The sequence below is a fragment of the Malus sylvestris genome, chromosome 10, assembly GCF_916048215.2.
Source record: "Malus sylvestris chromosome 10, drMalSylv7.2, whole genome shotgun sequence".
NCBI lineage: Eukaryota > Viridiplantae > Streptophyta > Magnoliopsida > Rosales > Rosaceae > Malus > Malus sylvestris.
The window spans coordinates 28,614,885-28,630,035 of record NC_062269.1 but is presented as its reverse complement, the minus strand read 5'-3'; the positions used below and the strand labels follow the sequence as shown (position 1 = coordinate 28,630,035).

Here is a 15,151-nt window from a genome sequence, read left to right as displayed (position 1 = left end):
TCTCCGCTACACCCATTTTGTGTACGTGTTGATGTTTCACCGCCCAACATTCTGTGCCATACAGCATCGCCGGCCTTATTGCCGTCCTATAAAATTTTCCCTTGAGCTTCAGTGGCATACGGCGGTCACACAACACACCAGATGCATTCTTCCACTTCATCCATCCAGCTTGTATTCTATGGTTGAGATCTCCATCTAATTCTCCGTTCTTTTGCAAGATATATCCTAGGTAACGAAAACGGTCGCTCTTTGGTATTTCTTGATCTCCGATCCTCACCCCTAACTCGTTTTGGCCTCCATTTGCACTGAACTTGCACTCCATATATTCTGTCTTTGATCGGCTTAGGCGAAGACCTTTAGATTCCAACACTTCTCTCCAAAGGTTAAGCTTTGCATTTACCCCTTCCTGAGTTTCATCTATCAACACTATATCGTCTGCGAAAAGCATACACCAAGGAATATCATCTTGAATATGTCCTGTTAACTCATCCATTACCAACGCAAAAAGGTAAGGACTTAAGGATGAGCCTTGATGTAATCCTACAGTTATGGGAAAGCTTTCGGTTTGTCCTTCATGAGTTCTTACGGCAGTCTTTGCTCCTTCATACATATCCTTTATAGCTTGGATATATGCTACTCGTACTCCTTTCTTCTCTAAAATCCTCCAAAGAATGTCTCTTGGGACTCTATCATACGCTTTTTCCAAATCTATAAAGACCATGTGTAAATCATTTTTCCCATCTCTATATCTTTCCATCAATCTTCGTAAGAGATAGATTGCCTCCATGGTTGAGCGCCCTGGCATGAACCCGAATTGGTTGTCCGAAACCCGTGTCTCTTGCCTCAATCTATGCTCAATGACTCTCTCCCAGAGCTTCATTGTATGACTCATTAACTTAATACCCATATAGTTCATGCAATTTTGTACGTCGCCCTTATTCTTGTAGATAGGCACCAAAGTGCTCGTTCGCCACTCATTTGGCATCTTCTTCATTTTCAAAATCCTATTGAAAAGGTCAGTGAGCCATGTTATACCTGTCTCTCCCAAAACTTTCCACACTTCGATTGGTATATCGTCTGGGCCTATTGCTTTTCTATGCTTCATCTTCTTCAAAGCTACAACCACTTCTTTCTTCCGGATTCGACGATAAAAAGAGTAGTTTCTACACTCTTCTGAGTTACTCAACTCCCCTAAAGAAGCACTCCTTTCATGTCCTTCATTGAAAAGATTATGAAAATAACCTCTCCATCTGTCTTTAACCGCGTTCTCTGTAGCAAGAACCTTTCCATCCTCATCCTTGATGCACCTCACTTGGTTTAGGTCCCTTGTCTTCTTTTCCCTTGCTCTAGCTAGTTTATAGATATCCAACTCTCCTTCTTTGGTATCTAGTCGTTTATACATATCGTCGTAAGCCGCTAACTTAGCTTCTCTGACAGCTTTCTTTGCCTCTTGCTTCGCTTTTCTATACCTTTCACCATTTTCATCGGTCCTCTCCTTGTATAAGGCTTTACAACATTCCTTCTTAGCCTTCACCTTTGTTTGTACCTCCTCATTCCACCACCAAGATTCCTTTTGGTGTGGGGCAAAGCCCTTGGACTCTCCTAATACCTCTTTTGCTACTTTTCGGATACAACTAGCCATGGAATCCCACATTTGGCTAGCTTCCCCCTCTCTATCCCACACACATTGGGTGATTACCTTCTCTTTGAAAATGGCTTGTTTTTCTTCTTTTAGATTCCACCATCTAGTCATTGGGCACTTCCAAGTCTTGTTCTTTTGTCTCACTCTTTTGATATGTACATCCATCACCAACAAGCGATGTTGATTAGCCACGCTCTCTCCTGGTATAACTTTGCAATCCTTACAAGTTATACGATCCCCTTTCCTCATTAGAAGAAAATCTATTTGTGTTTTTGACGACCCACTCTTGTAGGTGATCACATGTTCTTCTCTCTTCTTAAAGAAGGTGTTGGCTAAGAAGAGATCATATGCCATTGCAAAATCCAAGATAGCTTCCCCATCCTCGTTTCTCTCCCCAAAACCATGGCCACCATGAAAACCTCCATAGTTGCCTGTCTCCCTGCCCACGTGTCCATTTAAATCTCCTCCTATAAATAACTTATCCGTCTGAGCAATTCCTTGCACCAAGTCTCCAAGGTCTTCCCAAAATTTCTCCTTCGAACTCGTATCCAACCCTACTTGAGGTGCGTACGCACTAATCACATTGATAAGTTCTTGTCCTATTACAATCTTGATTGCCATGATTCTATCTCCTACCCTCTTGACATCTACAACATCTTGTGTCAAGGTCTTGTCTACGATGATGCCAACACCGTTTCTCGTTCTATTTGTGCCCGAATACCAAAGTTTAAACCCTGAGTTTTCTAGATCCTTTGCCTTACTACCAACCCACTTAGTTTCTTGTAGGCACATAATATTTATCCTTCTCCTCACCATAACTTCCACTACTTCCATAGATTTTCCCGTTAAGGTTCCTATATTCCACGTTCCTAAACGCATTTTGCTCTCTTGAACTCTACCCTTCTGTCCTAGCTTCTTCACCCTCCCCTGTCTAATAGGATCAAAGTACTTCTTTTGTGTGTCCCGTGTAAAGTTGATAGGAGCATATGCTCCCAAACAACTTTGAGTGGAGTCGTTCGAAAAGAAGTTTCTACGGCCCCCTTGCTCATTTAACACTGCATCCGGATGCCGATGGAGATACAGCGAATACCAAATCAAGCCAACAAATTCCATTTCAATTTTGACACAACAAATCGAAAAAGAATAATGAAAACGTAAAAAAATTACAGAGAAATTGGTGGGTTTATGCATCAGCAACGTGAACTAAAGATGAGAATTAAAAGGGGAAGAAAAAACGACATACCTTTTCGAAGGAAAGGAAGCACAAATTCTTAATTGTCCACGAATGAAAGATGGACGATAAAGCGAGAGAGATGAGGCGACAAGATATCTGTGAAAAACAAGAGACACAGAACATGAAAATTTAAGAGAGAGAAAGATCGTAATTTTATTCCCCTTAATTAGTTTTGTTTAGGAATTTGAAGAGTCCCGGCCCAAAAAAAATATTTAAATTAGTTTTGTGTTGTGGCTTATAATTAACTCATGAGGAAATAGAGGTGGTGCAGCAATAGAGAGAGTGGAGATATCGTGCAATGCTTAAAGATTGTTGTGTGTATATATTCTTAAGCAGTGTCTTTATTTATAGTAAAATAAGAGGAGATGATTAACTTGTTCTCCCACTAAATATAATGCTATAGGGAAAAATAACTATAGTGATAGATAATCTAGAAAACAAATCTATCTAAGATATATAAAATCACAATTAAAGAATATCTATTACACTCGTGTGTAGATTGTCAGTAGGTAAAGTTGAGGAACACGCTAGTCTTAAAAGAAGGGAACTTGCATATGGAAATAAGTCTCACAAAACCCAGTTATGGTAAAACCAAATATAGGACAAAATCCCAAGTCTAAGGAAAAAGGTGAGACAATGCAAAGCCAATTTAAATGTCTACGGGATATACACAGGGATATGACTAGTTCAAGATGGGTGCCTCGTTAAAACCTCACTACGTAGCAAAAACTCAAAACTGAAAAATGCTCCACATCGTAGGGAAAAAAGAGTACATTAAGATCAAGCTAGTACACTTTAGGATACTCCCCCTAAGTTTGACATAATTCCAAAGAAAACTAACAATGTTACGACTTAAAAAGTTTACGGATGCCAATTCTTGAACAAGCTTCTGGAAAGTAGTCTTCGACATTGATCTGGTGAAGAGGTCCGTCAAGTTGTCCTGAGAACGGATTTGCTTGACATTAATCTTCCGATGCTTTTGTTGCTAATGAGAGAAAAAGAACTTTGGTGCATTGTGTTTGATATTGTCTCCTTTGATGTATTCATTAATGAGTTGTTCAAGACATGTTGCATCATCATCGTTGTAGGGACGTCAATGACGAAAGAAAATCTACAAGTGTTTCGATTGTGTTCCATAACTGTTCTCAACAAAAAGCACTTCTTAGTAGCTTTATGTAGGGGAGGATTTCAACGTGGTTCAAAGAAGTTGCAACTAAGGTTTGTTTGGTTAACCTCCAAGAAATTGTGGAGCTGTGACAATAAACAACTGTGAAATAAAGCAGCAGAGTGTTTGGTAAACTTTTTTGTAAAAGTGCTTTTGGAAAAAAAAAAAAGTAGTATTATAGTGTTTGGTAAACTTTTATGTAAAACAACTGTGACTGTGTGAAATGACTAAAAAGGGTATAATACTATGTTATTATTATGATATTTTATTTAATATTACTATTTTTATGTGAGGATTTTGTGTGGCCGTGGGGCCCACACCCCATTTCCTTTCTCCTCGTGTCTTCCTTTCCCTCTACACTCTCGAACTCTCTCGAAAACTCTAAGCTCTCTCTCTCTATGCGCTCTCTCTCTCTATGCACTCTCTCCTCCACCGAGACAACCCCACACACAAACCTTTGATCTCATACCATCTCACCACCAGATTATCATCATCTCCACCCCTACGAATTTAACCCCAAGTTTGGGTTACGGGAATCATGTTTTGGGTGTTGGGGATAAGAAAATTTGAGAACTCAAATCCCTGAGCTCTCCGGCAATAATCAAGACAAAATCAGTTAGCCTCCCACTCCCTCTTTCATCCTTATCTTTTTATCTCTCTCTCCCATCTAGAATTCTAGAGTTATCCTTTTTGCCTAATTTTTTTTTTCATCTGATTTTCTCTACTCTGAGGACCACATCGTCCAGAAGTTCCTTCTCATCTACCTCAAGATCATCGACAAGATTGACTTTCTGATTCTCATCTACCTCAATATCGACTTTCCGAGTGAAATCCATACCAATATTCCCTGTTTTAGGTGTAGTTTGACCTATGGATTCAAATGGTGGCATTGCATGTGAAGATCAAGTACTCAAAAATGAAGAAAGCCAACCCTTCCCTCTCGGTGAAAAACTCTTCTAGGAGTTAACCTGAGGCTCGACGAAATTGGCGTGCTTCAAACTCAATTCAACCTTCATTTAATCTTAAGTACAACTTCTGTATCCTGCATATCAAATTTTGGCATGAAATTCTTGGGATTTAACCCCAATGCCCTCTATGTGTTCATGCCCAAAAATCTGGTGACCTTCATGGTCATTTTTCCGGCGAACTCGAGATTGAATCTACACTAATTGCCAAATCTCAACTCTGGGTAACTCTCTTGACTTTATTTGTGAAGTTTGATGTTAAATTTGAAGGACTATAGCTAATGCATGCTCTATATTTTCTGCCCAGAAACCAACAAAGCATCATTGGTGCCATTTCAACTAATCAAAGATCAATTCATTCTTAATCGATGACTGGGTAAATCTCTGAACCTCTGTGTGAAGTTTTAATTGGGATTAAATGAAAATTTGGGAGAATATCAGGGTTGGGGCGTGTCATCTCTCATCTATTCCGACTGTTTTTTTTGCAAGTAGGAATATTTTTCTTGCTCGAATTCTAGACTGGTTCTTACTTGAATTTTGGACTGGTTCTTGCTCGGATTCTGGGATTCGATCCAATCGGCAAATTTTCAAAAATGGTTTCTAAAAAAGATTGAATCTTTTTCTTATTTGTGTATTTGGAGGATCTGGAAGGAGAATAGGGATGAATGTTGGTGCAATGGTGGTGGTCGGTGTTGAGCGAGAATGGGCGAGACGGCTGCGGTCCTACTCTGATGCGTGGGAAAGGGTGAACGAGTGTGAGAGATTCCAATTTGAGTACTAAAGACAAGGTCTGTCATTTTGTAAAAATGACGAGGGTGTTATTGGACTTTAGAAAGTTTCATTAAAGATGCACTGTAGCTCCGCGTGCTTTGAAAAAAAAAACCAGTTTTCCAAAGCAGCATTTAGCTGCTTCGGCTTTTCTAATGATTTCAGTTGTCAATCACCACAACTTCCAAAATAATCCTTTTTTTTTTTTTAAGTTTACCAAACACCTTCTGAATAGTTTTAGCAGAAATGGTAAAGTTGATGAATCGATAGACCTATACCACAAAAGTAAATGATTTTCAAATTAATGGATGTCACTCCCTCCTACTTTTCAAAAATTGATGTGGCACTCTTCATAAATGAGTACTTTATTATGGCTTCACTTCGAAAAACATAAAATCTTAGTGGGAAATGCTAATTGGTTAGTGATGACTTAGTTGAAAATATCATCATAATCTATTTCGTTGGTACATCATGTTATATTAATTTAGTTTTGCTGCGTTTAAATCTGCAAATAAAATAAATAAACAAATTCAAATGAGTAATCTTTCTCCCATTTTGGGAAATATCTTCGCCTTAACTTCTCCTTTGTCTGGGGCTGGTGACACTTGTACCTTCTTTCCAATTTATTTAGACTAAACATGTGTTTCTTTGCAAAATTTGATTCAAATGCTTCAATCAATTGTCAACTCAACATTTTCTATTTATTTTATATATATCCACTTAATCTAGCTACCAACTAATTTCCTACAATATAGAAATTTTAAATTTGTGGCTTATTAAAAATAATAATTTAACTATAAAAAAAAAAAAAAAAAAAAAGAGAGAATTTTTTGTTTCTGTTATTATATTTAATTAGTCTATCCCTCCATTACATCATTAATACTTTCATAACAAAACTTCATTGATTTGTCAAAATTTTACATATAGTTATAACAAATTTGTATTTCAGAAATTAGGGGACTCCACATAAACATACTAACTTTTGGTACATTTAGATTCTAAATGTACCAAGAAACAAATTCTACCAAACATCTAAATATACCATAGGCTTTTTAGCCAAAATGGTCCTCGAAATCTGCATAACTCTTTACTTTAGTCTCTAATATTTGAAATCAATAGAAGTAGTCTCTGAGATTATCCACCGTTAATCATTTTGGTCCTTCTATGAAAAATTATGATAAAATAAGGATCAAAATGACAGAAATACCCTCAATTTAACAAACAATAGGCCAAAATGATTTGACAAAAAATTGAGGGTATTTTTATCATTTTATTCTTATTTAATGAAGATTTTTCATGGAATAACCAAAGTGATTGATGATAGACAATTTTGGCTGAAAAGCCTATACCATAAATCAAATGTACCCATATTCAATGTACCAATTAAATTAAACATACCTCTATTAAAATTGTGAAAAAAATATATTTAATCAAATTCTTAAAATGAACAAATGTTTAATCAACGAAATTAAAAAAATGAGGCACCTATATCAAAATGTCTCTTGAAAAGACATTTAAAATTGGCCCATGATAAAGGCCCGTAGAAAAATAATAACTCTATTACATTTCGCCATTAGTAGGCCCTTTCCAATGCTCTACTTGTGAGGCTGAGAGCAATTTCAGTGTGGAAGGGCTCCCCATGGCAATAGGCAATTGAATCCCCTCCAGTGAATAGTAACTTTCTTTGATGAACAGTAATTGCCTTTTACATCTCCACCCCTAAACTAAATAGTCATGTCAATAGGTAATAAAATATTAGTATTTTTTATTTTATAAAATAATAAAAAATAATTTTATTTGTAATTTCGGATATAATTTTTAACTAGTCTTGTCAAGCCACGTGTCATTATCCGAAAGAGTACTTTTTGGTGATAGATTTCAATACAATTTATGGTAATAGATTTCGATAAGATTTTATCCAATTTCATTGCACCACGTGTCGTTACCTTTTTAGAATCATTGAGGATAGATTTCCAACAATATTTTTAAACAAACCCGTCGCGCCACGTGTCACAGTCTATTTAGAATCTTTGAGGATATATTTCAATAAGATTTTTAACAAATCACGGCGTGCCACGTGGTATTGTCTACAACCTAATTCTTTCTCTTTTTTTTCTCCATATAACCCACCATCCATCCTAAGAAATCACACACCAAAATCAAAATCTCTATCCTTATTCATAGTTTTTCCTTCCTTCTTACAATGTCTTCTTCAAGGATGTTGGGGGAAATCAATGAGCAAAAGAAAGAATTGTTTAAGTAAGGGAAAGAAATGTTCAATCTCCAAGAGGGAGAAAATGAGATGGAAGAGGAAAAGGTTGAGGAGCGTAGAAAGAGAGATGATGAAGCAAGAAGTTAAACAGCCTCACATTCCCGTCGAGTCATCAAGTTGTGGCTGAGATCTCCAGGCACAAGTGTTCCACAAATATTGATAGAAGCAGGCAACGACGAGGTAAGGATCTCTTGGACAATTATTTTGACCGCAACAGTGCATTCCCTAATGAATACTTTAGACGTCGTTTTAGAATGCAACAACATATGTTCAACAAAATCATGAATTTGCAACCATGATTCTTACTTTGTGCAAAAGAATGGTGATTTTGGTGTCATGGGTCTCCTTCCTGAGCAAAAAATTAATGATTCCTTGCGGATGCATGTATATGGAACATTTGCAGACCAAGTGGATAAGATAGTAAGGATGGGAAAAACAACCATTCTGGAGTCCTTGATGAGGTTTTGCACCGCAATTGAATATATCTACACCAGAGAGTACCTCCGGAAACCTACGACAATGGACTTGCAAGGGCTTATGAAGAAGGGTGAGATGCGAGGTTTTTCTGGCATGATTAGAAGTATCGACGGTATGCACTGGACCTGGAAAAACTATCCAAGTGCATGGCAAAGAGCTTATAGGGACAGAAAATGAGCCAAAAGTATCATTTTGGAAGCGGTGTCATCATTTGATACATGGATTTGGCATGCTTTTTCGGTGTTTTAAGAGCTCAAAATGACTTCAATGTCCTTGCTCAATCCCTAGTGTTTAACGATGTCCTGCAAGGAATAGCTCCTTAAGTCACATATACGATCAATGGAACCATACACTCAGGGGCATACTACCTAGCATACGGCATCTACCCAATGTGGATATCATTTGTCAAAACAGTGTCACGTCCATGAAATGAAAAGGAAAAACACTTCGCAAGATGTCAAGAGGGGTGTAGGAAGGATGTGGAGCGTTGTTTTGGTATCCTCTAAGCTTGTTAGGCAATTGTCATAGGTGATGCCAGATTGTTTGATTTAGAGTCGCTTTGATCCATCATGATGACGTGTATCATTCTTCACAACATGATTGTGGAAGATAAGTATGATTATGATGTCGTTGATGAATTTGAGCCAAACACGATGAATAATTCCAAAACACAGAAATATTGTGCTCATAATGCCACCGAAGAACCCGTGCAACACGAGCTATTAGAAAAGGATGGAAGATACAATGTAAGGCTCATTCAACGATATACTTCACTTCAATCCTCATACTATCACAAAACCTGGCAAAGAGACTTGATAGAACACTTGTGGTCATTGAAACAAGCTCACGAAACTTTAAAACAAGCTTGTGGTGGAAGAAAAATGCTCTTAGTTTGTTTGGTGTGTTTTTAAAGTTCATTTAGTGTGTTATTTTTTTTATTTGGTGTGTTTATGTTGTTTGAATAAAGATTCTCTTAGTTTAAATAAAGTACCAAATTAAATCAAGATCAATAAATACATAAATTACATAAAGTACCAAATTAAATAAATACAAAATTACAACCCAATGTGATTTGAAAATTATAGGCTCCGATTATAAAACAAATTCCCTAGTCCCTCGTGAACAGTGTTCTAAAAATCGGCCTAGGCAGCCGCCTAGACGCTCGCTAAGCGCCTGAGGCAGGCTAGGCGGCGCTAGGCGACAGTCTAGGCGGTTTGAATCTCGCTGGAAATCTCAAACTTGCTGCAATTTTCGCAACGAATCTACAACTTCTGATTTCGTACATAGTAGCAGAGCCCCAACGAATTTCTGTAGCTTGTCTCTGTGAAGATGAGGGAAGAGAGAGTGCGAAGAGAGAAAGATAGAGAGATTACCGGCAAATTTCTGCAACTCGTCTCTGTGAAGATGAGGGAAGAGAGTGCGAAGAGAGAGAGAGAGAAAAACAACTAAACATTTGAATATGTGGTCTATTCTGTAGCTCGTCTGTGAAGATGAGGGAATAGAGAGTGCAAAAAGAGAGAGAGAAAGAGAAAGAGAGAATTAAACATTTCAATATGTGGTCTGTTATGTAGCTCGTCTGTGAAGATGAGGGAAGAGAAAGTGCGAAGAGAGAGAGAGAGACTGAAAGTCTGAAACATTTCAATATGAAAGGGCGAGGACTGGGATCTCAAATCAAGGGAAAAGTTGATGGTTTTAATTATCAAAACCATGGACACTGATGGTTTTGATGGACTGGAATGTCAAATATATATTTTATATTGAAGCCATGGACCCAAGGTGGTGGACGGGTGATGTGAAAGAGGTGAGGTGCTCATGGCTTTAATAATGAAGACCAACCACTATATAGGTTTTTTATATTTTTAAAAGTTTGGGATATATATAAATGTTATATAAATTATAAATTATTTAGATAATATTTTGTTTTTTTTCCTAGGCAAGCATATTATATATGTACATAAAACATTCACATATGTATGTTCTTCTATAAGAAATAACATATTAGTCAATAATTATTTACATTTGATATAGTAAATTTAATTAATTCATAAAATATATAATAAATTTACCTAAATCCGTCTAGGCGCCCGCCTAGATCCCTCCTAGCCGCCTAGCATTTTTTAGAACCTTCCTCGTGAATGAAAAATCATCACCTAACCAATTTGTGGTGCTAGGACCATCTCCACTTGCTCCTTCGTCTCTTGTACGCCTCCTTCGCACCACATCTTCTTTTTTCGAATTCCAAAAATATTTAGAATTCGGATGCATCGCATCTACAGGCGTGTTCATAATGTCACGATCTTGTTGAGCCCTTCTTTCTTCTTTATGTATCTCCCTGTCTTGCCTAAGTAGCTTTCTTTCTCTTTCATTAGCTTGAAATAATCTTTCAACAGCTAGAGCTTTTGCCTTATCAACCTCAAATTTAGCCATTTTCCTCGCCAAAGTCAATTCACCTTGGCGAGCAAGTTCTTCCATATATTTTGCATAATCATTCTTGGAAAAACTCCCTCTTCTCTTTGAAGCCTTCTTACCTTGAGGCCTGAGTGGATAACAGGTCGACACCAACACTTGTTCAGGGGTCGCTTCCGACACTTGTTCTGTGTCGCTTTCATGAACATGCGAGTTGTGATTTGGAATAGAGTGTAGATAGGTGCTATTCATGACAACTTCTAGACCGACAGGCACAACTCTAAATTTGGCATCTTTGACAATATTCCAACATTCCCACTAGTTGAATGATTTGTTTTTGTTTTTGGCATTATACCAAGCTTGTGCTTGAAGTGTCTACAAAATGTGGGAGAAGAACAAATTATAATCAAAGTAGCTAATGTAAATTTGGGTATAGTACAAACAAATAAATAATATATTGTTACCTGATCCGTGAAATTTTCCCCACTTCGAATATTAGTACTAGATTGTGCCAAGGTGTTTCTCTAATGAGTAAACGATTGGCTGAGTATTCTCCAACGACTTGAGAGTGATTGTTCTGTTCTTTTGCCACCAATTTTCTCAAGAAAAGGGAATGAATATTGCTCCACATTTCTCGCAACTACATCTCATTACCCGTAATCGGAACATGAGTAACTTCAACCCATCTAGAACACAATGCAACATCTTCAATAAGCGTCCAATTCGTACCTGCATTATTGGCCCTTTTTTATTGAAACGAAAGTATATATAAACTTTGAGAGAAAGATTGGAATGTGGTTGAAAGTATTTGAGAAAATATGAAAGTGTGGTGTAAGGTGGAAGATAATGATAAAGTATTTATAGAAATAAAATATATATTTTTTAATTTTTAAATTTTTTTTCAGATTTTTTATTTTTATTTTTATTTTTTATTTTTTATTTTTTATTTTTATTAACTTAATTAATTTATACCGTTGGATAACACAATATTTGAAATCCAACCCTCCAGATTGTGACACGTGGTATAACGGTAACATATCATTTTTTTTTTAAGTTTTAAAGTCGAAAAACTGGACTGTTGATTTGGATTCGAAAGGCTCAGATTGTGCCACGTCATCTAGTCGTTGGGGGAGTTTTGAAATTTTTTTTACCGTTGGAAATCGAACGGTCCAGAAAAAAGAGTCGTTGAAATCCAATGGCCGAGAGGGTGCCACGCTGCACCCAGCAATAACTATAGACAGCCTGTCCAACGCGGGCCCCATCACCTACAAATCATGTCAGTGACGCGCACCCACTCGCACTTGTGTTGCATGCGCTTGACGCAAAATTTTTAATAACGTAGCTGACGCCAATCCCCCCTCAGGCGCTTAGGCCTTGGATTTGTGCTTGAGCTCTCCCTTTGGCTCCCCCTCAGCCCAATAGCTCGAATGTGCTGGAGCTACTTAGTCTGGCGATTTGAGTTGCTGGAGCAACCGGTCCCCTTGATGTTTAATCAAATTCTTAAAATAAACAGATATTTAATCAACAAAATTAAAAAATGAGGCACATATATCAAAACGCCTCCTACAAAGACAATTAAAATTGGCCCATGAAAAAGGCCCACAGAAAAATAATGACTGTTACATTTGGACATTTGTAGGCCCTTTCCAACGCTTTGCTTGTGAGGCTGAGAGAGTCTTAAACTAATCTCCTCCTTATCTGTGTAAAACCTCAAATGGCGGTTGAAGCTCTCCCAATTAATCTTCCGTGACATTTTTGCAGAAAGATAACTCAATGGCCGGTTCGGTTATGCTGCAAAGCCTGTGCTGCATAACCCCACAATCCCCAAATTGTTACAAGAATCAAACCCTAGCTTTCTCCAACTCTCAGCTCTTCTCCTCCAGTTCATCTTTTAGATTAAACAAACAGACTTTACTCTCAGCTATTCGAATTAAGAGGCAGAGGACTCAGAATCATCGCTCTGTGGTTCCTGTTGTGTTCGCTTCACAGTCCAACTTCTTCAAAGGTTAGCTGCATTTCACTGCTTTTGTTGCTGTTCTACTTTCTCTTTTGATTTTGTACTTGTTGATTGGCATCCCTGAACATTTTTATTTGATGGGTTCTTGTAATTTTCTGTTTTCTGCATTGAGTTTTTTCTGTTTTTGGTTTTTGGTTTCTGGGTTTTGATAAATAATGCTATTGCAGCTGAACGGTAATGGTTAGTAGGAAGTAATGTGCATATGTATGCAGAAAGCATGCTGGTTTCCAGTTAGATTATGGAATTTTGTAGTCTCAAGAGTTAGATATAGTTTAACAATTCACTGCGTTGTCCAAAAACTTTATTAAAGAGGGGGATCCGATTTTAGATTATAGTTGAGGGAACTGGCTAATTATGCATAATCCATGAGAGCCTAATATTTGGCGGGTGCAAGACTAACTGATTACTGATGTGCAATGTGTAGCAAGTGTGATTTTCTTGGGGCAATTTTGGTTCTGTGGCATTTTCTCCATAAATGGGGGTAAGGCTAGCCGACATTCACCTCTCCCAGACCCTGCGTAAAGCGGGAGCCTTGTGCACTGGGTACGACCGTTTATAGGTTCATAAGAACAGGTCCCCTTATTAGTTTCTTTTCAGTTTTCGTCAACGGAAAACTTGTATGGAGGATCCACTTCCAATTGCATGAAAAGTAGTCCAAGAAGGTATTTCTATTACGACCTTTAAATGCAGGCTCATTTTGAGTCAGAATTTTTTAAGTGTTAGGATAAGATGTTAGGTTTGTGGTTGAGTTACATTATCACATGGAGGACGTTATTTTGTTCTTAAAACTTAAATTCACATCAAATTCAATGTTGTTAGCATCACATGAACTACTTTTGTTGCTGTCCTGCTCATACAAGAGAGCATATAGTTACTGCTGTTTATTTTTACATGTGTGTTAACACTGCTGGTGTAAATTATGTAAATAGTTCTGCAAACGGCATGGAAGGTTGGGAGAGATGGAGTTGAGGCAGGAACCAATCTTGTCCCGGTAAGTTCTGTAGGGTCTCCCCTTTCTTGCGATGATTTTCATTTCAGTGCCCGGTGTTTTTCTTTCTTTCTGTACAAATTGGAGATTGTTGATATTCTGTTTTCATTTTTCTTTGGGGTTGGTAGAATTCAGTACCGAGACCAGTTGCAAGGGTTTCTGTGACTATAGTTGCATTGACACTTTCACTGTTTGTGCTCAAATCTTTCCTGTCTACAGCTTTCTTTGCGCTGGTATGTTGTCCATTTCTTTCCTCCTCCAAGAACAGTAAATTGCGTATTTTGCTGCCTTACCATAAAGAAATGAGATAATACGTAGACAATTTATCGCCAATAAGAGAAGATTGTTCTTATATAGATATTAGATAGTCCTGTATTTGTAAAGTACATATATGATATGCAATTGTATTGAAGTAAGCATTGTATGATAACAGGCTACGATGGGACTTGTATACTTTATATTCATTGCTTTGAATAAGGATGAAGGGCCCCGGGGGGGTGGAGGCACCACCTCAACGCCAAAGGAGGACGGGATAGACGACAGTCTAGAAGAAGCCAGAAGAATCATGGAGAAGTACAAGTAACAGACACATGGGTGGACCGTGGAATGGAGCAAGGTATCTTCATAGACAGAAGAAAAATCTCTCATCTGCTGGTTTAAGCTGTTAGGAAAGGCCTAGCATAGCGAACCTGACTGTGAGGAGCCGTCCCTTTCGGAAAGTGGACGGGAAGTTAATTAGTTTTAATCTTTGCAAAGCTCATGGAGATCTTATTATACACAAAAAAAACGGTCTTTTCTGCAGAAGTTGGCATTGATGGTAGGAAATTGGCGCGCTTAATATAGTTATTAGTGGCAGCATGATAAAATGAGACGGAGAGAAAGGCGTAGATGATAAGTTACAAGATGAGAGGGAGACAGAGAGAAATGAGTATACGCTGCGAAGTGATTATCGCACTTCCTTTCATGAGCCGTTAAGATATATGGTTTACGACCTCATTTTCTCAAAAACTAAAGAATTTAATCTTTGAATTATTTTCTCTTTCTTCTTGTTGAATTAGAAATTTCAGAATGCTACTCACGGGGAATCACATAGAAAATCACGCATATGCAGTAGATACACAAACCAGTACCCTAGTCCTAGACAACTTCTCTTCCTTTAGCCATTCCGCGATTGCTGGATTATATTTCGGAACCATTTCATGTTAGAACCAATCATA

The 15,151-nt window shown here is 37.7% G+C and overlaps 1 protein-coding gene across 2 annotated transcripts; it reads left to right on the top strand.

Annotated features, from left to right (window-relative positions):
• The first annotated feature begins 12,585 nt into the window (after nucleotides 1–12,585).
• Nucleotides 12,586–14,966, top strand: LOC126588073 (uncharacterized). Of its 2 annotated transcripts, XM_050253213.1 has the most exons (4): nucleotides 12,592–12,934; nucleotides 13,876–13,937; nucleotides 14,063–14,167; nucleotides 14,368–14,966. In XM_050253213.1, the coding sequence occupies exons 1-4, from the start codon at nucleotides 12,703–12,705 to the stop codon at nucleotides 14,515–14,517; spliced, it is 549 nt and encodes a 182-aa protein (XP_050109170.1). In that variant the 5' UTR covers nucleotides 12,592–12,702; the 3' UTR covers nucleotides 14,518–14,966. The 2 variants fall into 2 exon arrangements, with proteins under 2 accessions (XP_050109171.1, XP_050109170.1); XM_050253214.1 differs by lacking the exon at nucleotides 14,063–14,167 and having other exon boundaries at nucleotides 12,586–12,934.
• The last annotated feature ends 185 nt before the right edge of the window (nucleotides 14,967–15,151 follow it).